This window comes from Hypanus sabinus, chromosome 14, assembly GCF_030144855.1.
Source record: "Hypanus sabinus isolate sHypSab1 chromosome 14, sHypSab1.hap1, whole genome shotgun sequence".
Taxonomy (NCBI): Eukaryota; Metazoa; Chordata; class Chondrichthyes; order Myliobatiformes; family Dasyatidae; genus Hypanus; species Hypanus sabinus.
Window position 1 is genome coordinate 71,452,957 of NC_082719.1, and position 24,845 is coordinate 71,477,801.

Here is a 24,845-nt window from a genome sequence, read left to right on the forward strand (position 1 = left end):
TATAATTCTGTTGTTCTTAGAGTGTGCACACCAGATCATTGACATCTTCACAGACACAAACACTTAACTCATCCAGGTTGCTGTCCTCAGATGCTTCAAGTCAGCTACCATCATCCCTGTACCAAAGAACCCTACAAACTCAGAGCTAAGTGACTACTGCCTGGTGGCTCTGATGCCAATCATCATGAAGTGCTTTGGACAGGTGATAACATACATAAAGAAACTCCATTCTGCCACAGTGGACACTCACCAATATGTTTATCAAAAGAACTGCTCTATGACAGATACAGTAGCATCAGTCATACACCTGGCCCTGACACACCTAAAAAACAAAGACACTTGTGTTGTTTCTGGATTTCATTTGGGCATTCAGCACTATTGTCCAACAGACTTTGGTGAACAAACTCCTACACCACTGCGCAATTAGATGTTGGACTATCTAAACTAGCAGACCTCCCATTGTCAGGATGCACAATTGCTCCTTCCTCCCCATTATCCTCAACAGGGGTCTCTCTCCCCCCCCCCCCCCACCAGGTCTATGTGCTGAACCCATTACTGTACACTCTGCTCTCACATGTCTGCATGGTCAAACACCTGAGTAATAACATTATCAAGTTCAGTGATGATACAGCAGTCGTGGGGCTCATCACCAACAACGATAAGATGGCCTACAAAGAGGAGTTGGAAGAGCTCCAGGCCAGGTGCGAGCCAAATAATCTTTTCCTCAATATAAATAAGACGAAGATGGGTATCAACTTGGGGAAAGCAAGCATCACTCACACCCCTCTTTACAGCAGAGGCACAGCAGTGGAAACTGCAAGCATTTTCAAATACATGAGAATGCACATCTCACACAACCTCCTCTGGTCCTGAAACATACTTTACACAACCAGGAAAGCTCACTAACACCTCTACTTTCTATAGAGGCTGAAGAGACCTGGATTATGGACATATATACTCGCACCATTCTACAGATGTGCAGTAGAGAGCATGCTAAAAAGCTACATCACTGCATGGTATGCAAACTCCACTGCAGCAGACAGGAGGACTCTACAACAGAGTCAAAACTGCCCAATGCATCACAGGCACCAGCCTACCCACCATCAAGGACATGTATACAGAAAGATGCCAAAGAGAGACAGTTATTTCATGAAGGATCCCACCCACCCTGTTCATGGTCTGGTTTACCCAATCTCATTCAGGAGGAGGCTACATACCATCCACTCCAAGACCACCAAACTCAAAATCAGTTACTTTCCTCAAGCAATAAGACTAATCAACACCTCCACCCACTAACCCGTCCATTCCACACCCCACACCACCATTACTTTCTAACTTACTGTCAGTCACCTTATGTACAAACACTCCTGTGCCTAGCATCACTTCATGGACATATAATCAACCTGTGTATGGTACATAAGCTATCTTATGTATTTATATTTATTGTGTTTTTTGTGCTGCACCAGATCTGGAGTAACAGTTATTTTGTTCTCCTTAAGTCAAGTCAAGTCACTTTTTATACTTAACACTTCTGTACTGGAAATCACATTAAACCATCTTGGAATTTTGTATAGCACATGTACTATAGACTTGTATATATCTTTACGAGTCTGGCTGTCTGTCTCCTTTCTCCAGGTTGCAGTATCATCCCTCTTGATTCTCACATTCTTGGAGTTTGTTTTTAAACTGTTGACTAATTTGTTTCAGTTAGCTAATTCTCAAATCTACTAAAGATTAGAACATGAAGAATTTCATTTTCTTACACTTAATAATTTTTACTCCATTTTCTCTGGAGATAATTTGTGCCAGGTATTTTTTTTATGTGGATTTGTGCCACTGTTATCTTGTTATGGAAATGATTCTGTCTGGACAGCAGCCTTAGTATAAAACAAATCAGTTTTATGTAGATCATGCACAAAGGTAGATTAATCTGGTTTGAAGCAGTGCAATGTGTGCAATCCATTTTAAGGCTCTGAAAAAAATGTTTTGAAATCTCAAATTTCTTCCTTGATGAATTCTTTCAAACTGTTGTCAAAGGAGGAAGCTTAAACAAATATTAGAATTCTGGTCTATCAGTATTCTTCTGATTAATAGCTCAAATCTTTGTTCAATTTTGGAGCTCAGAAGAATGATATTTTCTTACAATGCTGATTATAATTCTTTATGCTTGAAGGCAGAAAAAGAAACTTGTCCACCATTTACAACACATAAAAGAGCTGGAGGAACTCAGTATCTATGGAGGGAAAAGGAAAACTGATGTTTTTGGGTCAGTATGTTTTATTAGGACTGGAAAGAAAGAAGAATGGCCAGTATAAAAAGGTGGGGAAAAAAGCTGGTGGGCGATAGATGGATCCAGGGATGAATTGATTGGCAACTGAGGATAGGAAGAGAGTTGGAATGTTGTAAAATGTTGGTAAGTGACAGATGAAAGTGACAAAAGGCTGAAGAAGATGGAGTCTGATGGGAGATCTGATCATGGAGCAAAAGGAAGAAGGTGGGGAAAGGAACCAGCTGAAGGAATGTGTAGATGATGGGCAGTTGTAGAGGGTGCTGAAGGGGGTGGTAGGGGCTAGTGTGATCAGGAAAGAAAGGGAAGGAAATAGGGGAAGGAGGTACTGGAAGTTAGATAACTCTGTGTTCAAGTGTCCTGGTGGGAGACAGTCGAGGTGTAATATGAGGTACTGTTCCTCTTATCTGCATTTTTGGCAGTGAGAGAGGCAGTAGACAAACATGTGAGTGTGGAAATGGGAAATGCAATTTCCTTGGCTGGTATGCTGAACAAGCATAGATGTTCAATGAAGCGATTTTCCAGTCTGTGTTTGGTCTCTACCAATGAAGAGGAGGCCACATTGGCAGGGTTGTTGCATTAAATAGCACTAAATGAAATTATGTGTGAAGGACTGCTTTCCTTGTAAAGACTGATTAGGGCCCTGAATGGTGGTGAAGGATGAGGTGTATGGGTAAATCTAACATCTAGTGCATTTGTGGAGGCTAAGTGCTTAGAGGAGGATGGGAAGGAGGGAAGATGTGCCTGGTGGTGGGATTCTGTTGGAGATTGCAGAAAAAGGGGAGAATGATACATTGGATGCATAAGCTCATTGGATGGTAGGTGAATTCTAGGGGAGCTCTGTCCCTGTTATGCTTAAGGTTGAGGTGGGCGGGGATGGAACAAGGGCAGACATATGAGAAGTAGAAGTGAACTACATAGATAGCAGTGTGGGGGCACACTCAGTTTTCTGGAAAAAAGTTCTAGACCATTAAACCTCATCATGAGAGCAAATGCAGAAGAGAGAGAAACTAGGAAAAGGGAATCATGTCCTTGCGAACAATAGGGTGGGAAGAATATAGTCAAGGTAACCATAGGAGTCGGTGGGTTTGTAGAAGATGTCAATGCATAATCCATCTCCTGAGATGGAAACATTAAGAAAGGGCATAAGAGTTGTCAGAGACAAGTCAAGTGAATTTGACAGCAAAGCTGATGAAATTGTTAGTGATGAAATTGATGAATTCTGCAAGTGTGCAAGTGGCATGAATGTCTTACGGAAAGGATGATGGGGAGCATTGTTGGTATAGGTTTGAATCATAGATTGTTCCATGTAGCCAACAAAAGCAAGCATAACTGGGCCCCATGCAAGTGCCCTTGGTTACACCTTCAGTCTAGAGTAAGTGGGAGAAGCAGAAAGAGAAGTTGTTGAAACCAAGGATCTGTTCTGCCAGATGTAGGAGGGGAACTAGTTGGCACTGTTTTTCAGAAAGAAATGGAAACCCTTGAGGCCTTCTTGATGGGGGATAGTTGTTTTACCAGGGTCTCATCATCCGTGGGCATCGGAACTGAAAGTTGTTGAAGTGGTAGAGGACGTGTGGTATTATGAGTATGAGTGATAAAGGACTGGAGTGGGGGAAAGAGGGTGTCAAAGGTACAAGGATACAAGTTTAGTAATGCCGAAGCAAGCAGGGACAATGGGTCTGCCAGGGCAGCCTGGTTTGTGACTCTTAAGTAGGAGGTAGAAATGGGCAGTGGGGAGGGAGATGGGGAACAATGAGGTAAGAGGCTATAGAAGGGAGATCTCTAGAGGTGATGAGGTATCTTTTTTAAACAAGTTAAAGTAGTGGATATTTTGACTAAGTTATCACTCTGTTTCAAAATTGTCTTTCCCTTTCCCTGCCCTCTGAAGCAGCTCCACAGTTACTCTCAAAATCTCTTCTACATTTGTTTTATTGTATACTGGCCATTGGGTGAATCATGAAATGAAGCCTGGAGTATCTTTGCAAACTTTTCTTCTGTAGGTGATCTCTATATTGAGGTAATAAATGCAACTTTCTTTAAATGGTTATGATTTGCTCCACCCCTGCCTGTTTAGCAGCAGTTCTGTTTCTTGCCAAAGCAGTTTCTTCGAAGTAGTGTGATTTGCTTTCCCATCTTTCTTCATTGTCTTTTTTCAGATTCTGTGTATGCAGAATGAAAGTTTTATTAAATATAATTGTAGTGATAAATCATTTTCTATTGCTACATTGTGTTCTGTTTCCAGTATTGCTAACAATTATATAGAACTTTTAATATGAAAACTATTTCATGCTTTTATAACTGCAGTAACTTGGTGGAACAAATAGTTATTGCAACATCCTAACAGCGTGAAGATTTGGGTGATCTCGAAGGATGTTCAGTGGAATACCACAAGAACCTGCTCTAGTTTTTAATATAATGTACATGAGCTTACAGCAGACTGCCAGTTGGAATCATGGTACTTTTCAACAGAGGACCATAACTTATCATGCGATATCGGTGTGGTATGGCATTAAATCTTAACAATCTTTTTATTCACAGAGGAGTGAGCTATGTGCTGACCCATATAGAACCACAAGCTTAACCATACAGATATGAGTAGTTCGTTGTTGCTATTTTTTGTTTTGACACATCGTGACTGAACTGAACAAAATTCTTTGGCCCCATCAGCTTTTTGGATTTCAGTCTATATTGCTTTCTTACTCTGAATCCAGTTTTGTTAATCTTTGAAGATTTCCTTGTATTTATCTTATTCTTAACTTTTGGCCTTATGGTTTTTAAATTAATACTTTGTAAAAATAGAGGATTACTTTTACTTTACAAACTTCTGATCCCTTTAAAAGCAGCAATGGACTGTTCATATATCTGATGGCAGAGGGGAAGAAGCTGTCCTAAATCATTGAGTGCGGGCTTTCAGATTCGTGTGCCTCCTCTCCAAAGTTAATAATGAAAAGTGGGCATGTCCCAGATGAGGAGAGTCCTTAGTGATGGATAAACTTGATGTCACCAACTGATCAATTATTTACTGCAGCTTTTTTGCTGCATTTTTGCTCTAATGCATATTCAACTGGCATTGCCCCATTGTTTTAATTTTTAGATTAACAAAATGCACTGATATACTGATCCAAAATAACATTTAGAAGGTGGATGCTTAACAATAAATACTTTAGAATGGTATTACTAGTACTAATGTAATGCACTGAAAGGCTGACTTCTGCCTCAGAATTTTTCTGATTCATGAGGATATTAATACATCCAAAGTTGATATACACTGCATATTTTTGATTAGTAAGTTTCTTTGTCAAGTTCTTAAATACTCTAATTTGTGTTCAAAATATTTTTTATTTAAATACTGGTTTGTCTTCCATCTGAACTCTAGCTAGTGAAAAGGCAAATGACTATAATGACAGTTTTTCAATTCGTAGTTGCATGATTTGGAATTGTAGACACCCAAAGTATTAATGAAGCAATTTTACATGTAACTTTTTTGCTTTGTAAGCATTTTAATGTTCAAAATTGTCTGCTAAACCATTTTGCAAGTGCTAACTTTAAACACGATTTTCAGACATCATAATTGCTAATCTCAGTATTTGCAAATTTTGCTCTATGCTATTTTGACATTACTTCTTGGATGCAATTTGTTTAATGTTGCTAGCTGAAATCAAATATAACTAAAGGCAACCTCACTTCTGAAATTGTTTAATTGCTTAGTTTAATAGCAGATGAATGTGCCACATTGAAAACTTTTTTTTGCTGTGATAGCAAGCTTAATATTGATGAAATAAGTTTTTCATCAACTGTTTGTGTGAAAGTAGTTAGCAACAGTTGGTGAGTCTTACTATAGACTAATCCAAAGGCCATAAAATACCAAGTTCCCCTCTTGATATTGAATAATAAATATATTATGAGTGGTTAGTCCTGGATACTTGCAATTCAGAATTATGTTTAATTTGATTTGTATTAAAAGCTCTAAGTCTATTTTATACGAGCAGGCTTTTAATGTAAAATTTACTGATTGCAAAGCATAATCACAACTATTGTGTGTGTTAATCCTGGCTCTTAAATTGAGATATTAGACTGAAGGGCATATGTATGAGTTTACAACAAAAATGTAATCAAAGTAGCAAATGGCAGACGGTTAATGAAGTAAACAGATATAAAGACATATCTTCAATTACTTCAGAGAACGGTCAGACATTATGTTTTATTTTGATATAAATCTTATATATCAATTATTGGTTAATAAGATTTTGAATAATTAGAAAAAAAAGATAATGTTGAAGTCTAGACCCTTCACACCAAGATTGAGCAATATTCAGATTAATGGACGCAGTCATTTTGATTTGATGTGGTTCAACTGTTGCAGACAAGAACGTCTGCTTCTAAATTTCTTGATAAATGGGAATACAAATTTTCTAGCTTACACTCCCCTTATAGTTCAATTTGATTAAATAAAAAGAAAATCTGATTTCTAATGGATATATTGAATAATTGCCTTGTAGTCTGGTCCGTTATGTGTACTAACCTAATGCTTGCCCCGAGGAAGAATTCAGTATTTACAATAGTTCTTTTGGTCAAGTACATTTTTAACAGACAGCCACATTAAATTGGACTGTCCCTTGCGGCAAAACAAAACAATAGATGAAAGTCTGGTCTGTCTTTACATAAGCTGACAGTTCCCATTTCCTTTTTTCTTTCTGTGTGAATTCAAAGCTGTAAATTCAGTCTTGACATTTAAAAGAGCAAGAGTAGGTTCTTTGAGTCCAGATGCAAAATCTGTTTGAAAATATGGTTTACACTAATCCAGTGTTTTCTATTTAATTGGTTTTGATTTAATTGTTATTTTTGTTAAACACTATTACAATGTCCACTGGAATTAAAGTAGCACTCCAGATAAATTTGTTGCAGTTATTTGTAGTTAAACAGTTGCTTTCTCCTTGGAAGAAAACATTTGGGCTACTCAATACAAACCTTAGTATAAGAGCCTTCTCTCCTGCATTTCTGGATGGTGAAATGTGAGTGCCCAGATATTCATCACCTCTTCCTAAAGTGCTTTAACTGGTGCCGCTGGCAAGTTGTTTATAGACCATCGCATGAAAACTTAGGTGCTTGAATCTCAAGACGCTGACGCTGCTCAATTGATCTTCCACCAGGAAAGGCCTTTCGTTTGCACATTGTGCTGTAAAACTGATAAGAGTTGGGGCCAGGTCCAGATACATAGCACCCACTAGGTCATGTGAGTGAGATCTGATGGTGAGGATTTGAAGGAGTGTTGGGATGAGGGAGTTGCCAGTCGCTGATGGGAGGGAGGTGCATAAGCATGGCAATGGCACTGTCGGAGCTGGGTTATGAGATGAGGAACTGGAGGTAGTGGGTCAGCTATGATTGTTAAGGTTTGGGAACTTAAGAAGTGGTCATGAGCTTTGAGCAAAGGCCCAGAATAACTGGTATACAAGTATTTTGACAGGAGTCTTGCAATTCCAAGTTGGGCATTACAAAATTGGTCAAGGAGACAGAAAATATAAGAGTGTTCTCCAACATGAAACATTAATTCAGTTCACATTCCACACTTGCTGCTTGACTTCACCCTCAGCACCATGTTGTGCTAGAAATGCATCATTGTATCTAAAACCAGCTAATCATGCAGGCACTGCACTAAGAACCCAGTCAGGTTTCTATTGTATCAATGGTTTATCTACCAACCTACCATTATCATGTTCCACATTCTGGGGAAATCCATTTTTGTTAAATGTTGCAATGAAGTAGATATGGCTATTTGGTTGAATATCAAAACAAATGTTTTTGTCTGCAGGTTACTCTCTGTCCACTCTACTGGTATCAAAAATCTTGAACAGCTGGATGGATGAGGAGAATAGTGTTTGGAACTGAGGGCTGAAGTAAGCTTATAACATTTCCACATCAAGTTGTGGAAATGTATGCTGCTTAAGTTACATGCCATCTAACTTTTGACATGGAGGGAAGCCCTCAGAATAGTTTGCCAAGCCTTACTCTCACTTACAGTGATTGTATAATCTGGGTAGTTGTGAAGATCCAAAGCAAACAAAAACAAGATGGAAACTGAAGAGTATTAGTCTGTGGAGCTTTATCCTGAAGCAGTCCCTTAATAATGCAAGGCTTTTAAAAAATGCAATTCCAAATAGTTAATCTGTTTTAAAGATCACAAGCAAAGTTGATGTATTCATATGGTTTAACCTGAGAATCAGTACGTAGCACTTACCTTTATTGCACATTGTAAATCTGTGCAATCAGCTTAAAATGTTCATCATTGTACTAATGCATTTCAGTAGCAAACCCAGTGGTTTTGATAAATACAGGTTATAATTTTCTGGGTGATTTTTCACACAATGCATGTAAATGTCCATATTTGTGTAAACGGTCAGTTGTTTCTGTGAAAGGAACACTATATGAAAAGAAGGGGAATAAGTTAGGTACACCAAATGATTTTGCTTAGTATTGTACTTGTGTATATGGTAAGATTCTCAATGTACAAAAGAGTGTCATCACAGCATGTCATTTTGATCTTCACACAGTTGTGTATTTTAGAAACCAACTTTAAATTAAAAGGCTTTAAAGCAGGAAATGGACTTAGTGAAAAGGTGGTAGATGTTAAAATGTCAGTTGATTTACATAAAGAAGAGGAGTAACATCAATCCTATGGTGCACTACTTATTGCACCTTGCTAACCCAAGAATGATCCATTTCCTGTTGACTGCCAGGTGACTTTGAATTTTTCTAAGTGCCCTGCTATATTGTCTTTTGCTGTAACTTGTATTTGATTATAATCCTTACTTATTGCCTGTTACACCACTGGCATTTCTGCCCATATTCAGGGCTTCCTTCATCATGTCAGTGGCTTCCTTTCAGTATTCACTACTGCCAGTCACACAAGTCCTAGGTGGAGACTCAGGAATGCCATCACACTTCATACGTAGAAGGATTCTGTTTCCGTAACAATTTTGTTAGCCCTAATCTGAACCCCAAGTCTAGAGGACCAGTGAACCACTCTTAGTCTAGCCTCTACTGTTTGGCATGGGTGATCCTACCAAAACCCAAAGCATAAAGCCTGTCTCCAGCCAACTTTGTTCTCTGGATCATTAAGTCACACAAGCTTCCAAACCCCAACAACAAGCTTGGAGGATTACTGCGTCCTGGTACATCTTAAAAATGCATGTTAAAGAACAGCTGACTCATTGTTTTCTTGACTATTTAATAAATGTAACAATTCTGAGGGCAGCTTTGTAGTAAGTTCTTGGGATTGAAAGAAAACAGTATATCATATTAAAATATAAAGTTGAGCTACTGTTCAGATTTTGCAGTTGGCATGAAACTATAATTTGTCAATATATGAGAAATGTAGAAATATGAGAGCGGAAAAGGAAACTGAGAACCGTGATGCATAAAGCAAGAACTAGAAATGCAAATTGCAAGGATGAAAAGTATATATAGTTCTGAAGTTTGAAGACAGTTATTTTCTTATCTTTAAAACATGGAATGAAAATATGCCTGGAGCATCAGTGAAAGTTGGTTGATCTTTTAAATAATAGTAATTTATTTGCCATTGTATGAAATAGAAGTATATGGAACATTTTATACTGAAGCCTTGAGGCATTCCAAAGACATCCGTAACACATTTTGGAATGTAAAGTGAAACCCGGGTTTCATGTTGATAGTAATAATCCCTTGGGTCATTGCAGTTTTGGTTTCCTGAAGGTGTCCAGCATGATACTGCTGCGGTGCTCTGGAATCGTGGACCATTTCATAATCAGGCACATAGCATAGCTGTGGAATTATTAGCTTCTAATAACAATTAAATCTTGACAAAAACAAGGACTTAAAAATTGATAGAAACAAAACAGCAGATCAAAGTGAAAAATAAAGTTGTCACTAAACAACTTGGCAAGATATTTCAGAGGAGTTTCTGCTTTGCTTCAACCCAGATGGTATACTACAATTTGAAAATGGTCATGAGATCAAGTTCTGTCAAACACTGCAAGGTTATCATTAGTATTACTGCAGTTGGTACAAAGGAAAATTTGAAAAGTTCCCAGATGGGCAGTTGCACTGCCCCAAACCTTGTGTTTAAACTTTTTACAGGGAGTTGACAGGTTCTTACTCAGTTTGAAAGCTTTAAACAGTTGTACCTCCCTGAAGGCTTATCTATATAAGGTATTAAGTAGCAGAGTTATACCAGGAGTGTTGGGTTCAGTCTCTGGCCTGTGTTGAGTTAACTGATCCTCACCATCATAGTGAAACGGGTGTTGTGCCACATGCAAAGGCAATGCACCCCAGGATCAAAGAAGGAATAATTAATCTCTTCATCTTTGTGCTTGTTTTGTGTTGTTATTTATTCTGAAAGTATGTTCGCCAAGTGCTAACAAGATAAGTTTAATCAGTGATGGTTCTTGCAGTTGAACTGTCTTATGAAAAATGGCGACTTACTCAAAACGGAACCAAGCATGGAAATAAAACCTGAGGTGCATATTTAGAAATTGAAGGTTGATAAGCAATTCAGTGAATTGCTAAAGGTCAGTAATTATATCTCATGATTAGCTGGCTTATGTTTGTATAAACAGAGTAGAAATGTTTATACCATTATGTTATCATGAATAACATTCTTGTTAAGGCATGATTGTTTTCTTGTTTAAAAGTTATAATGTCATTTGTGTTAATAATATGGGATGAAGAATAATAGAATACTGTTGCAACTAGGTTTCCTGCATGTAGATCATTGTTTTAGCAGTGTATTAGTCATGAAATTAGTAGGTATGTTGATGTAATATTGAAAATTTAACCTGCAGTGATCTTCAGTGAATCTTCTATGAAAATGGATCATTTTAATTCTGCTATGCTCCTATACAGAATTTGTGGAATTACTGCCTGGTTAGTAGACAAGTTGGTAAATTGGGGAACTATTGAGTAATTTGTGTATGCTTGGTTACAATGTGCAAACTGGCAGTGAAGCTGAAGGCTAATATCCATACTATATTGTGCCTTTTCAGTTGTGTGTCCCTGGTTAATTTGAGGGATGTATATGATGTTACTTTATACACATTGGCCAAATTGTGCATTTCCTTGCCACAGCCTCCAGGCACTAAGGTATTGTGTGTGCTCAATGGAACTTTGTGCTTCAAAGATAACCAAAGAAAGATGTGTTGTAATCTGTGAGAAAAACACATTTAATTTGTTCAGAATAGGTCTGCCATTCAACATTTTTTCCATAAATAATTTATTCTCAATTTATGATGTGTTTTGAATTGGGACATTGCTAGCCTCATGTTTTATTAGATTGTGAACGCTACCTTTTAGATGCACCTCAAAGCTGGAACCATTTCAACTCCCCTGCAGATGTACATTGTCTACTGTGGACAAATAAGAGAGTTTTTCCTTCTGAATATTGAACAGGATTGCATATTTGAAATGAATCACAAATAATCCCTCAAAACTGTTTCAGAAATTTTCTTATGGTTAAGGACCTGGTCTTGGGATCAAAAAATTTTGGCAGGTATTTCAGGTAGACTTTGAAAGCCCAGTTAGGCTGCATTGCCATGCAGCAGTTGTCTGTGCTTGTGTTTGTCTACACTAGAGTGAGAATAATTTACTCAAATGGGGTCACTCCATTGTTGATGGAAAAAGAAATCCAGGTATTCTTGTTCTGGAGCGCTGCCCCAGTGTGTGGTGTTGATCCAAATTCTCTTCAGTCATTTTGGGCCTTCCTTTAAAATATTTCTATTTTTCCATTTTTTTATAGACTTGATGTAAGCAATGTCTTTGTTAGATGTGTATTACACATAGTGCCTTCCCCACTTAAGTTGATTCTAAATAATCAGAATCTCAGCACTGAAGGTTGTGCTGCAATTTTTCCAGATTATTTTGAAGATCATTCGAATAAAATGCCTTACAATGGCATTACAGGATTTTCCAATGTTTTATGCAGTTCATCCAAGCCCTGTAGCCACAGAAAAGGCAGAGGTTACTATGGCTTTGCAGACTGTTTGATACATTTTTTGTGTTTATTTCACACCCTGTCTGCCAAAAGCAAGGCCAGCTAGCCCAATTGATTTGTACTTGTATCTCAACACCTTTGCCATTTTCCAGGGGTGGGCAAGGTACTCCTGCATTTCTTCTTCATCGATGCAAAACTATTTTGCCAGATCTTTCACTAACTGGAGTAGATTAGTGGGAATATTTTGACGATATTCAGAGGTAGCCATAAGCTGATATAAACTTCAGAGAAGTGGTTAAGTGCTGATTGTGGGCTCTTCTCTGAACATAAAGCTACAACACAATCATCTGTGGAATTTAATATTTATTGTGATGTTAACTTTCATTCTAGCAGAGATGTGAAAAGTTTGACAAGATTGACTACAGTCTGATTTTTGAACTTGGTGCATTGTTTGAAATTGTCATTTTCATAGCTGTTTAAAAAAGAGTGGGACAAGTGCACAGTTCCTGTGTTATACCAATATAGATAACAAAAGGGTTCAGAGATAGTCCACTGCATAGCTGGAAGCAGTTATCTGATTTTTAAGAAGTCTTATGACAGTGGTAAAGTTGTTTGGGTATCTAAACTTAATCATGAGATTCTGTAGGAAAATCAGTTTAATGAGAGACAAAGGCTTTCATCAGTGAAGGCAATGTACAGCTCAAAGTTTTATTTTTTAGCCTTAACCTGGTTCTACTTGACTGTGGAAAAATATGTCAAAACTGTCTTGTGTTTGTCTGAAGGCACATTGAAACTCTGAGATACCACCTCTGCAAGAGAGAGCAGATGATTCAGTAAGAATCTTCTCAGCAATGAAGAGAAGGGTGATGCTTTGGCATTGTCTGCCCTTTTTTTAAAAAAAAGAGAGTTCCTGGTAACATCGCACAAGTCCGTGGGAATTTCTTCCATCCGTCAAATTTAAGGGAGATACAATTTTTTTTATATAAGTAATTCTTGTCCTGGTGTCAATATTTTAACAGATCTATCATTAGGAGCTGATAATGTTTAATATTTCTTCATTTTGTCAGACAGGTAGTCAGACCTCTTCAAATTTTGCTAAATTGGCAAAAGTTTCTCATACCCAATGCTAAGGAATAGACAATGGTGTTGGTCATAATCAATTCAATATTTAGAAACTTTCAGAATTGTTTCTTCCATTACTCTTAAGGGGATTCATAATTGTTTAGAAGGGTACCACCCTATTTACATCTCTGCATTGTGAGATCACAGAAGGTTGGTTTTTACAGAAAAAGATGATGCATTTTATGAATGACAGTGAGCATTTGGATTTCTTGTGATTGGACATTGAACCCATAAACACTACCTCACCTCTTTTTTAACTACTTTTTTTTGCACTACTTAATTTAACTATTATTTATATGTACATATTTGCAGTAATTCCATTTTTTCTGTGTTATATAAAGTTAACAAATTTCATGACATATGCCAGTGATATTAAACCTAATTCTGATTTTGGTCCACCCATCATTTTGTTTAGTTTGGTCCTCATTTGAACTTTTGTTTTGAGCATTTGGGGGAAAAAAAAGTTCTACTTGTGACGGTTTGATAAGTAATTTTGCCAGTTACAGAAAGCATTCACTTCACTACCCAAAGTTAAAAATGGGCAAGTGTGGGTCTTCCTGTACCTTAATGTGGGGAATCCATTGCACACAAGTAGCCACAAAATACTTGGCAAGATAGACATCTGTATCCAGAGCCAAAAACTCCAAGATGATTGAGGATTCCTTTCCCATTGCAAGTGTTACTTACCATCGCAGCAGTTGCCTGATCTGTCTGCTTTGCTACTGAGGCATTCATTTTGGGCTGCTTTTTTTTTTGGCACCTCAACATCTTTATGATCTTTAATGCAGAACAAGGTGGCAGCCCAAAAAGGAAATTTGAACCATTGAGCAGGCGGTCTCAGATATCTTGGATTAAGATCATCTGAGGGAGACTGCAGGATTTCTTTATATCCAGGTTTACACTATACATGCTTCAAACACATAAATAGCTAGTAATCACATTGGAATGCAGCGTTTCAAAATGCCATAACTTCACACCTACTTTATTCATGTGCTAATGAAATAAAACCACATATTAATTGCTAAGTGATTTTTTTTGTATTGGAGGTATTCATCTACATCTTAGGCATCTCAAAATCTCAAAAGATTTTTATTGAAGTGGGCAGCAAATGAGTTATAATTTACCTACATTCTTAAGGAGGATAGCCTAGCAATTCACTGCAAGCTTGCTCACCAAAAATTTGGCCCAAATTAAATGATGTAACGTAAAATGGGAAAAACCTTGATCTCTTCAGCAACATTTATAAACATTGTCTAAGGTGAAACCATGGTTTGTCTGTTACCAATTGTAGTCTTAGTACATTTCCTGTTCTTTCACCTGAAAGTTGGGTGAAAAACTTTGCAGTTAGCAATGCTAACAGGAAAGTCAAACTTCAGTGGTATACCTGTAATAGAAATGGTCTGAACAAATAAAATCTCATTGAATATGTTTTAAGTGATGACTGGGGGTGTATCATGGCTGTACTACACTCTTGGGATCAGATTACTTTGTAAACTATTTGACGTCATCCAAATCCCTCAAGTATGTTACAGATTTGTAACCCACTGCCAGCTGTTTATTTTCCATGTATACTTCCCAGATGGTGAACTGACCTTTCTGATTTTTCAATTAGAAACAAAATATGCAGATAACACAAAACACGTGTTGCACAAGTTTGTTGCGGCAGCCATAACATTAATATCTGTTTGTTGGTTGAGATGTTTTGCTGTTTATCAGCTCAATATTTAAATGTTATGGTACCTGGATGAAGTTTACCACTGGTATAAAACAACTTCATTATGTAGTCTTTAGAGCAGGAAAGAATTAAGGAGTGATGTGAAAAGTTTGTTCCAAATTAGGATTAGAATTAGAGTCACCTTCAGGTTTAATATCATTAGCATATGTCGTGAAATTTGTTAACTTTGCGACAACAGTGTAATGCAATACATGATAAATATAGAAAAAATTGAATTACAGTAAATATATTAAATTAACTAAGTAGTGCAAAAACAAATAAAAGGTAGTGAGGTAGTGTTCATGGGTTCATTTAGAAATCAGATGGCAGAAGGGAAGAAGCTGTACCTGAGTCGCTGAATGTGTGCTTTCAGACTTCTGTACCTCCTTTCTAACAGTAACGATGAAAAGGAGGTATGTCCTGGATGGTGGGGGTTCTTAATGATGGACTTGTCTTGGATTCTACAGTGTAAGTAAAGAAAAACTGTTATCGGCAGTAGAAGGGCTGAGAAATGAGGATACAGAGATTAAATCAGCTTTATTTGCCTCGCGACCATTGAAAAATACAGTGAAAAAGGGCGACATGGTAGCATAGTTGTTAGCATAACACTAATACAGCAGCAGTGACCCAGGTTCAATTCCCGCCACTTATACCATCATTCCCACAATCCTGATTGATAAGGTACAGAACGTGGGCCTCTGTACCTCCTCTGCAATTGGGTCCTTGACTTCCTAACCAGCAGACCACAGTATGTGCGGATTGGTGATAATGTTTCCTCCTCAATGATGATCAACACTGGTGTACCTCGGGGGTCTGTGCTTAGCCCAGTGCTCTACTCTCTCTGCACCCATGACTGTGTGGCTAGGCATAGCTCAAGTACCATTTATAAATGTGTTGATGTTACAACCATTGTTAGTAGATGCTCAGATGAAGAGGAGAGGGCATACAGGAGTGACATATACCAACTAGTGGAGTGATGTCACAGCAACAACCTTGACACTCAACGAAAGAGCTGATTGTGGATTTCAGGAAGGATACCAATCCTCATAGAGGGATCAGAAGTGGAGAGAGTGAGCAGTTTCAAGTTCCTGGGTGTGAGGATCTCTGAGGATCTAACCTAGACCCAACATATCGATGCAGCTATAAAGAAGGCAAGACAGTGTCTATACTTTATTAGGAGTTTGAAGAGATTTGGTATGTCAACAAAAACATTCAAAAACTTCTATATATGTACTGTGGAGAGTAACCTGACAGGGTGCATCACTGGTATGGTGGGGCTACTGCATAGGATTGAAAGAAGCTGCAGAGGGTCATAAATTTAGTCGGCTCCATCTTGGGCACTAGCCTACAAAGTACCCAGGACACCTTTAGGGAGCGGTGTCTCAGAAGGGCAGCGTCCATTATTAATGATGCCCAGCACCCAGCCCATGCCCTTTTTTCTTTGTTACATCAGGTAGGAGATACAGAAACCTGAAGGCACACATTCAGCAATTCAGGAACAGGTTCTTCCCCCCTGCCATCCAATTCCTAAATGGACATTGAACCCATGAATACTACCTCACTTTTTAAAAATATATTATTTCTGTTTTTACACTATTGTAATCTATTCTATATGTATACTGTAATTGATTTATTTATTTTTCTTCTATATTATGTATTGCATTGAACTGCTGCAGCTAAATTAACAAATGCTGTTGATAATAAACCTGATTCTGGTGAAGATTCTGTCTGTAAGGCATTTCTAAGTTCTTCCCTGTAACAATGTGGGTTTCCTCCCAGTGCTCCATTTCCTCCCACATTGAAATGACTTGGTTCATTGTTCTCATGAGTGTATTGAGATGCATGGGCTCATTGTTCTGGAAGGGCCTGCTGTGTGCTGTATCTCACTTTGTGTCAAATCCAATCAAGGATTGTGCTGGACAGTTCACAGATGTTACCTAGCTTCCAGTCTCAACATAGCATGCCCACAATTTGCTAACCTGAACCATGCATCTTTGGCATGGGAGAGGAAACCCACACAGTCACGTGGAGAACATAAAACTCCTTACAGCAGTGGAAATCAACTCCAATCATACTGCTGGTGCTATAAAGTGTTGCACTAACTGCTACACTACCAGTAATACAGTTGATCAGAGAGCCAGCACCATATCAGGAAACAATTTTAAAAAGTGAATGGTCATAATTTAGCTGGAGTGACTGCAAAGGCAGTGTGACCAGATTCAGTGATATTCGAAAGAAAATTGGATAAGTACTTGATGATTAAAAATAGGAAAAAAGCAAAGAAGCAGGTCATGTGGATAGATATAAAAATGGCTGGCACAGATTGCATAATTTAAGAGGCCTCTTTCTATGATTTTATGATTTAACATTGGAAGTAAAGTAAAACCCTAATACTTCTGAAACTAACAGAAATATGATATGCACATTTACATTTCATTAATTTCTAGTAAGTGCTTCTGGTAAGAAAAGAAAGACAGACACTCTAATTTATGTAATATTAGTGTTTTTAATCTGACAGCTTTATAAATGATACTTTAAGATTAGAGCTATGTACTTGCATGAGACAACATAGAAGAACGGCACAGTCTGTGCCCTTTGGTCCACGACGTTGCGCTGACCAGTTATAAACCTATTCCAGTATCAATCTAATCCTTCCCTCCTAAACAATCCATAACCCTCCATTTTTCTTACATCCATGCATCTAATTAATGAATCAAAAACCTAGCAATGAATGATAGAATTAGGAAATGATTGTAGGAGCAATGGAGATAGAGAATATAGTGTTGCTGTCTGATAACAACCAGTTAATATATAAAAAATACTATCTTGTCAAGATGGTGTGAAAAAATATTTTGTTGGAGCTGCAATCTTGAGAACCTCACTAAGATATGAAGGTTGGAAGCCTTTAAAGAATCTTGTTTTTTCCCCTATAAAAGGAGATGTGAAAATAATTGAGTTTTCACTGTAATGCATTAACCAGCTCCTTCCCATACTAATGTATCATTGATGGAATCTTGTCACTCAATAGTCAAAGGAAGGTATCGTCAGACCAGAGGAAGAAGTTAAATTACCCTCAAGGAACATGGAGTATATTTGCAATGAATTATGAACACTCTCTTTTACATTTTATTGGCTTTCAATTGAAATAGTGATCCAAACTCAAGCTGTTAACTGATTAACTTGACATTTCTGATGTTTGAATCACTTGAGATGCGCTGATTTTATTAAATTTACCTAGTTCTTAATTACATTTTATCCCCTTTCATGGTTGTATTTGAATTTCATAATCAGGAATTCTAAAATGTGATGAACTTTACAAATCATCTGCAACTGAGCTTTACATTAAGTAAGTAAAACCTTCAGAGTTGTGCTCTGTTCTAAAGACTAAAGATCACTTTGTAAAGTGATCTTCATAACACACGATTCACAGCTGTGAAACTACAGGCCTTGAAGTTACTAGTTAAGCAAGATGCAGGAAATGTTGATGGTAACACTTGTATGCCTTGGAGTCAGAGGGCCAGTTGTAATATTGAAAGTCTTTTAAATTAGTCTTGCCTTGAGTATTTCTCTGGTGTATCACTTTGTACAGTAAATAGTAAATACAGCAGAGTGAATGAACCAAGATTTGCCTACGAATCTAGAGTGAAATCCATACCTGTGCATGGTTACCATTTTTAATGCTCTACCATTCTGTGGCATGGGAAAATTATGCAATTACAGTTTAACCAGGCAATTATCAATTTTCTTAAAATGTGTTATTTTCTTTCAGATTAAGAAATACTTTGAACTGGAACCACTTGCAAGAGGGCAACGATGGATCCTTCAGCCTTGCTCTGTAGAAAACATGGATGCTGTAAAAGAAGGTTTCAATCAGTTTATTAACTTGCTTGAAGAGATTGATTAAGAGCACACTCCAGGAAGATTATGAAAAATGCACTGACCGCCATTTGAAAATTGGAATGGAACCTTTCTCTGAATCTTACTGTACTGTAAAATTTAATAGAATAACTTTACTGTATGTTCATTTGAAATGTTTTATATGATCCACTTCCTGAATATCATCATTGTTAAATCAGATTTTAAACAGAACTAAAATATCCCAAATGAACTGCAATACAAATTACTTTAAGATGGAATCACCAACAGTACTGGACTTGTTTACTTCCTGTTTTCTACTACTACCATTTTATTGTAGTTGCATGATATTTTGGTATGTGATTATTTGTACTACTTTAGTGATTAGAAATTTGAACACGATCAGTGATAGCAGTTCAGAAGAGCTAAGCACTGTTGGCATTGGTTTGCATTGATCTGTGAATATGGCACTTTGCTTCTAATTATTTCTGTATATTGTTAGCATTCACACAATGTGAAGTGACTGAACAGTATGCATTGTGAATGTGCACTTGTAATTCTTTCTGAAAGTGTGGAATATCTCAGCATTTTAATATTCTGTTCATCTTTATTGATAAGTATTGATGCTGTGAGATGTTAACTGCTATCAGGCTTTTGAAATTGTGCCAGGCAGGTTCAGAAATTCTATATAAAACTGGGAAACAAACTAATGCAATTTGCAGAAATATTTTCTTTACATTGCTCTGCACATTCTGTGCTGTTCTTGAAAAAGAATGGATTTGATAACACAGCATTGTTAGACAAATCCATTGACAGAATACCAAGCAACTGTTTGAATTGAATTAAGGATGTTTTTGACAAAAATTTTGGACTCAGATCTTTTGTTTGTTTACTACAGATCAAAATTATTTGTTTTGTGATACCATGAGGAATATAAAATCCAATGTTTTAGCTAAAAAACCAATAGTACCAATTTTGTCTTAATTTCAAAATTATTTAAGATATTATAATCATCCAAGACTTTAGCTTTAAAACATTTTCAGTATTGACGACACTGTAGTAGATGTTGCTCGAACCATCTGTCAAATGACCCTTTTTGTGTGTATGTGTGTGTGTTTAATGTATGTGTGCACCAGCCTTGCACTTCTTCTCAAACCTGAGAGTGTCTGCAACTCATCAGTAAGCTGAATGAAAACATAATCAATCAATACTCACCAGCAGCTGTTCCTGACAAGCCTCTGTCTGACGCCTAATGCCTTCCAACTGTCGGCATGATTCCCTCCCTGTCTACTACCACCATACTCTGTCCAACCATTCACATTTGCATTCTCTTTTTGCTTCCAGTTTAAGAATTTGAGATTGTGTTCTTAGATTCTTCTGCTGAAATTTGTATTTTCTTATCTCCTTTCCAGTGTTTAATGGTCATATACAGTATCTTGTTGAGCATATTATAAAGCTGGTCAATTTCTGTGGTATGTGTGTTTCTATTTTATAGTAGCTTTTCTGTAATTCATTGTATTTATAGAAACTTTGGTATTTTTTTATACATCAGTACACTGCAATTTTTTTTTAATGAGTAAAATCATTCATATTACTAAAACTTTTTACCTTTTATTATTGACAATATGTATTGCTAGTTCAACTAGCACATAATCTTTGTACCAAATATACAGCTACTATATTTAGTCAGTAACTGAACAGTATAGCCAAATAAATGGGAGGTTATTCTCTAAAATACATTATTCATCAATAACAATAAAGGTTACTGCTGAATGGAATTGCCTGGTTTCAATTAATTTCCAAGAAAAGGACGGTGTTTAACTTTCCAAATCAGTAGTAAATGTGCAACATGAATCATTAGTATTTCCATTACAATGTTTCTTTCTATATGAGGTGATTTTCATGGATTAAAATGATATCTAAGTAGCAAAAAGAGTTGCTTGATAATGAAATAGTTTTGCTTTGTTGTCCATTGACAACTAGGCTTTTATTTAACTGAAAATAATTTTCAATTTTATTAAGTATTTGCAACATGCAAAATTCTTCTTAAAATGGAACAGAAAATAACATAGAGGTCAGTTTCCTGTTTGAATGTGCTAGTTACAGCAATACTTTGTTAAAAGCAGATCCTTGTCTTGGACTTTATCACACTAATTTCCCAGGTTATGGTTAAATGAAAAATAAGGTCCAAGATCTATCCATATGTGCTGTCTTTCACACATCATAACCATCGAGTGCAAATTGATAGTGCCATGTGAACAATTTGACTGTCTGCCATCTTGATCATTGAAACATGTGAAAGAGATCCCAGAATGCATTTTAATACAATATCATCATGTTCATGATTTCCATTGTATCACTGTCGAAAAATTGAGATAAAGGGAGAAAGGAAAAATAAAAATTACCAAAGTACATGTACATAATAACTAGTAGCATAAGGCCAAAATTGGTGGGAATAGTTTTCATGTCCACCCTGTCTGCTAGAAAGGGTTTTCTACTCATTTTTGACCTTAAATATCTGAGACATACTTGAAGGGGAAAAATGTAATGCTTATTACACTTGAATTTGATGTAAATTTCAGATGCTGTAAATGGATTTCCAGGATTTTGTGTTTCATTTGAGAGTTTTAAAAACAAATGGCAAATTATGTTTAAAAGTAATGAATATTTTAGATGATCTACTAACCTCAGCTACTATGGAAAATATACACCCTTTGAAAATACAAGCTATTCCGTAGTGCTGAATGTTAGCGGGTGCCTTTGAATGAAAATCAAAGAAATTCAGGATGCAATTCAGAAAAAAAATCAGAAAATGCTCAAACAATCAGCAAGTTAGTAGCATGTGTAGAAAGAGTCGCAGTTAATGTTTCAAATCCTGGAGTATTATCAGAGCTGGCAAAGAAAATCACAAGGTGGATCAAGTAGAAGAGAAGGTGGAGGAGGTTAGGGTGGAGCAGAGGCAATTTTCTAACATGAGACCATTGACCTAATGTTGGAGGAATGGCAAGTCAGACAGTTCTGTGGAGAGGAATAGTCGATGTTTTGAGCTGAGACCCTTCATTGCAACTAGAAAAGAAAGGGACAGAAGCCAGAATAATGTGGGGCAGCGGGTTGTGGAGTGGGAGTTGCTGGCAGCAGATAGGTGAGGGAGAAGTTGGGGTGGGAAGCTTGGTAGGTGATAGATATAAGTGGTAAAAGACTGAAGAAAATGGAGTATAACAGGAGATTTCAGTAGAGCATAGAAGAAGGGCAAGGTGGAGGGGAACCAGACAGAAGTGATAGACAGGGGAGAAGAGGAGTAAGAGGGTAACTAGAATGGGGAATGGAAAAAGAGAATGAGGAAGGAGGAGAAATTACAGTACTGGAAGTTAGAGAAATTGATTCATACCATTGTGTTGGAGGTTACCGAGATCTAAGGGCAGGCAGTGTTTCTCCAACCTGAGTTTGGCCTTATGGCAGTAAAGGAGGCAACAGAACAGATGTGTCAGAATAGGAATGTGAAGTTGAATTTAAATGTATAGCGAATGGAAGATCCTGCTTTTTGCAGCAGGCAGTGTGAAGGTCAATGAAGCAGCCCCCTTTCTACAACACGCACAAAATGCTGGTGGAACAATTCATTGTGTTCCACCAGCATTTTGTGTATGATGCTTGAATTTCCAGCATCTGCAGATTTGCTCATGTTAGCCCCCTTTCGACGCCAGGTCTCGCCAAGGTAGAAGAGGCTGCCTGGATACAATAGATGACCCCAACAGACTTGCAAGCGACGTGTTACCTCACCTGGAAAGATTGTTTGAGTCCATGGATGATGGTGAGGAAGGAAGTGTAAGTGCAGTGACCTAATATAGCAGTTAAGGGCAGTTAGGATCAGATTAAGCTGCTTTGTCTGTGTAACTTGCTGCTGATGTATGTTCTGGGTAATTCTGTACAGTCTGGTTGACTTGGATATATACAGTAGGCCAGACTATCTTAAAAAAAAAACAAGGCTATCTGGTGAAATGACCAGTTCTACAAACATTGAGAATTAGCTGAAGTTATAGAATTTGATACGGAGTCCTGTAGGTTGCAATGCATCCAGGTGGAAGATGAGGTTTTCTTTGTCAGGCCTGTGTGGAAACTTAGTAGTACAGAATCCCGCAGGCAGAGCCCAGGTTGGCTGTGAAATGGTGAATTAAAGTCACAGGCAACTGGGAGCACAGGCTCACTACTATGAACTCCGCTTAGGTTCTCCGCAAAGTGATCTCACAATTTGCTTTTGATTTTTCCATATAGAGGAAGCCCCATTATGAACACTGATTGCAATACAGTAGATTGGAAGAAATGCAATTGAATTACTGTTTCACCTGAAAAGATTTTTTGACTGTGAACTTCTGGTTGTCTGCTGTTTTAACTGCCCCTTAACAGCTATATTAGGTCATTGTGTTTCACCCAAATACGACATGTTCACTGTTGTCTATTCATCTCCTTCCTCCATCCTCCCTACTGACTAAACTAACTTGTTCCTCTTTTCAGTGCCAGACACCTAAAACATCAATTGTTTTGCTTTCCACAATGATTAAAAGCAGCAAATGCTTTGAAAAACTGCCTAACCCGCTGAGTATTTTAAGCATTTACTATTTTTATTTCAGAATTTTAGATCAGTTCATTTTAATTTTCATTCTCATTTTCATTTCAGTTAACATCTCAAGTGAAAGACCCTTTTGTAAGAATTGACAAAGAAACATGTTATTTTAAGTTGCATGGAGGATGGGAGAGGGATCGCCTATTTTGAATAGTTAACTAGTTGTGTCTTTGTTGAATAGTTTGCTTTGAATAAATGCTGCTATTGCCTTTCCAGATGTAAATGAAAAAGGTAAATATCTTTATTCAAAAGAGTTGTCATATTAACTTCATAGTATTTGAAATATAGTGGATTATTGCTTATCAATGTGACATTGTTGATAATTTGTGATTATACTTTTTATATAGCTCTATTAAGGAAATATCTTTCCCCAATGCCAACATAGGAATATTGCATTGAGGGTCTGCTTGATAAATGCCTGATGTTTTACTTCTATCCTAATTTTTAAAAGAAAGTTTTTAATAAAAAAAAGTGTAATGTTTGCAATTCATGATTTTAATTTGTGTTCCTTTAAAAGTAATGTAGAGTAATAGAGTTGCACAGCACTTTCGTGCCATCCTTCTTGCCCAGCTCTGCTTATCTGATTTGCTCACATCGTCTGTTTTTATGCCTGCATTCGCTTGTTAATCTTAGTGTTCATACCTAATCACATCGACACCTCAGGCCAGATTCAAGTCACTCTTTTTTTAAAAAAACTTACTTCTTAATTCCTATTTGAAGTTCCTTCCTTTTCACCTTAAACCTGTGCCCTCTTGTCTTTGATACCCCTATTGTGGGGAGAAAAATTCTGTCTCTCTACTCTATGTAAGTCCCTTTATAATTTTATATACTTCTGTCAGGTCACCCATAGGGTGTCTAAGGAAAATTAGCCCAGCGTATACAAGGTCTCTCCCTATAACTAAAGTCTTCTAATCCAAGCAATAACCCAGTGAATCTTCTCTGCAGTCTCTCCAGTACAACCACATCCTTCCAATGATGTGATGACCAGAAATGTACACAGTACTTCAAGTTACATCTAGTCAGTGTTTTATAATGTTGCAATATAGTGTCCTGATGTTTATTTATCTATGTTGTCACTTTGAAGGAGCTACAAACTTAAACCCTAAGGCCCCTCTGTTCATCAGCATTCCTCAGTGTCCTGCCAGTGGCTGGATAGTGTATGTTCCACCACTATTTGACTTCCCGGATTATACTTTTAGGTAATGAAATGTTCACTTTGTCTTTTTCTGGATCATGTCTGTTCTACACTGCCTTAAGGAAAATACTCTTGAGATTAACATGTAAATAA

At 37.2% G+C, this 24,845-nt stretch overlaps 1 protein-coding gene across 1 annotated transcript in view; it reads left to right on the plus strand.

Moving 5' to 3' along the window:
* The window catches only part of LOC132404865 (ADP-ribosylation factor-like protein 15), a 221,281-nt gene extending 197,277 nt beyond the window's left edge, over nt 1-24,004 (plus strand). Inside the window, exon 5 of the mRNA XM_059989426.1 lies at nt 18,854-24,004. Coding sequence (XP_059845409.1) covers nt 18,854-18,988 — 135 coding nt within the window. The 3' untranslated portion in view covers nt 18,989-24,004. The remainder of the gene's footprint in view (nt 1-18,853) is intronic.
* The last annotated feature ends 841 nt before the right edge of the window (nt 24,005-24,845 follow it).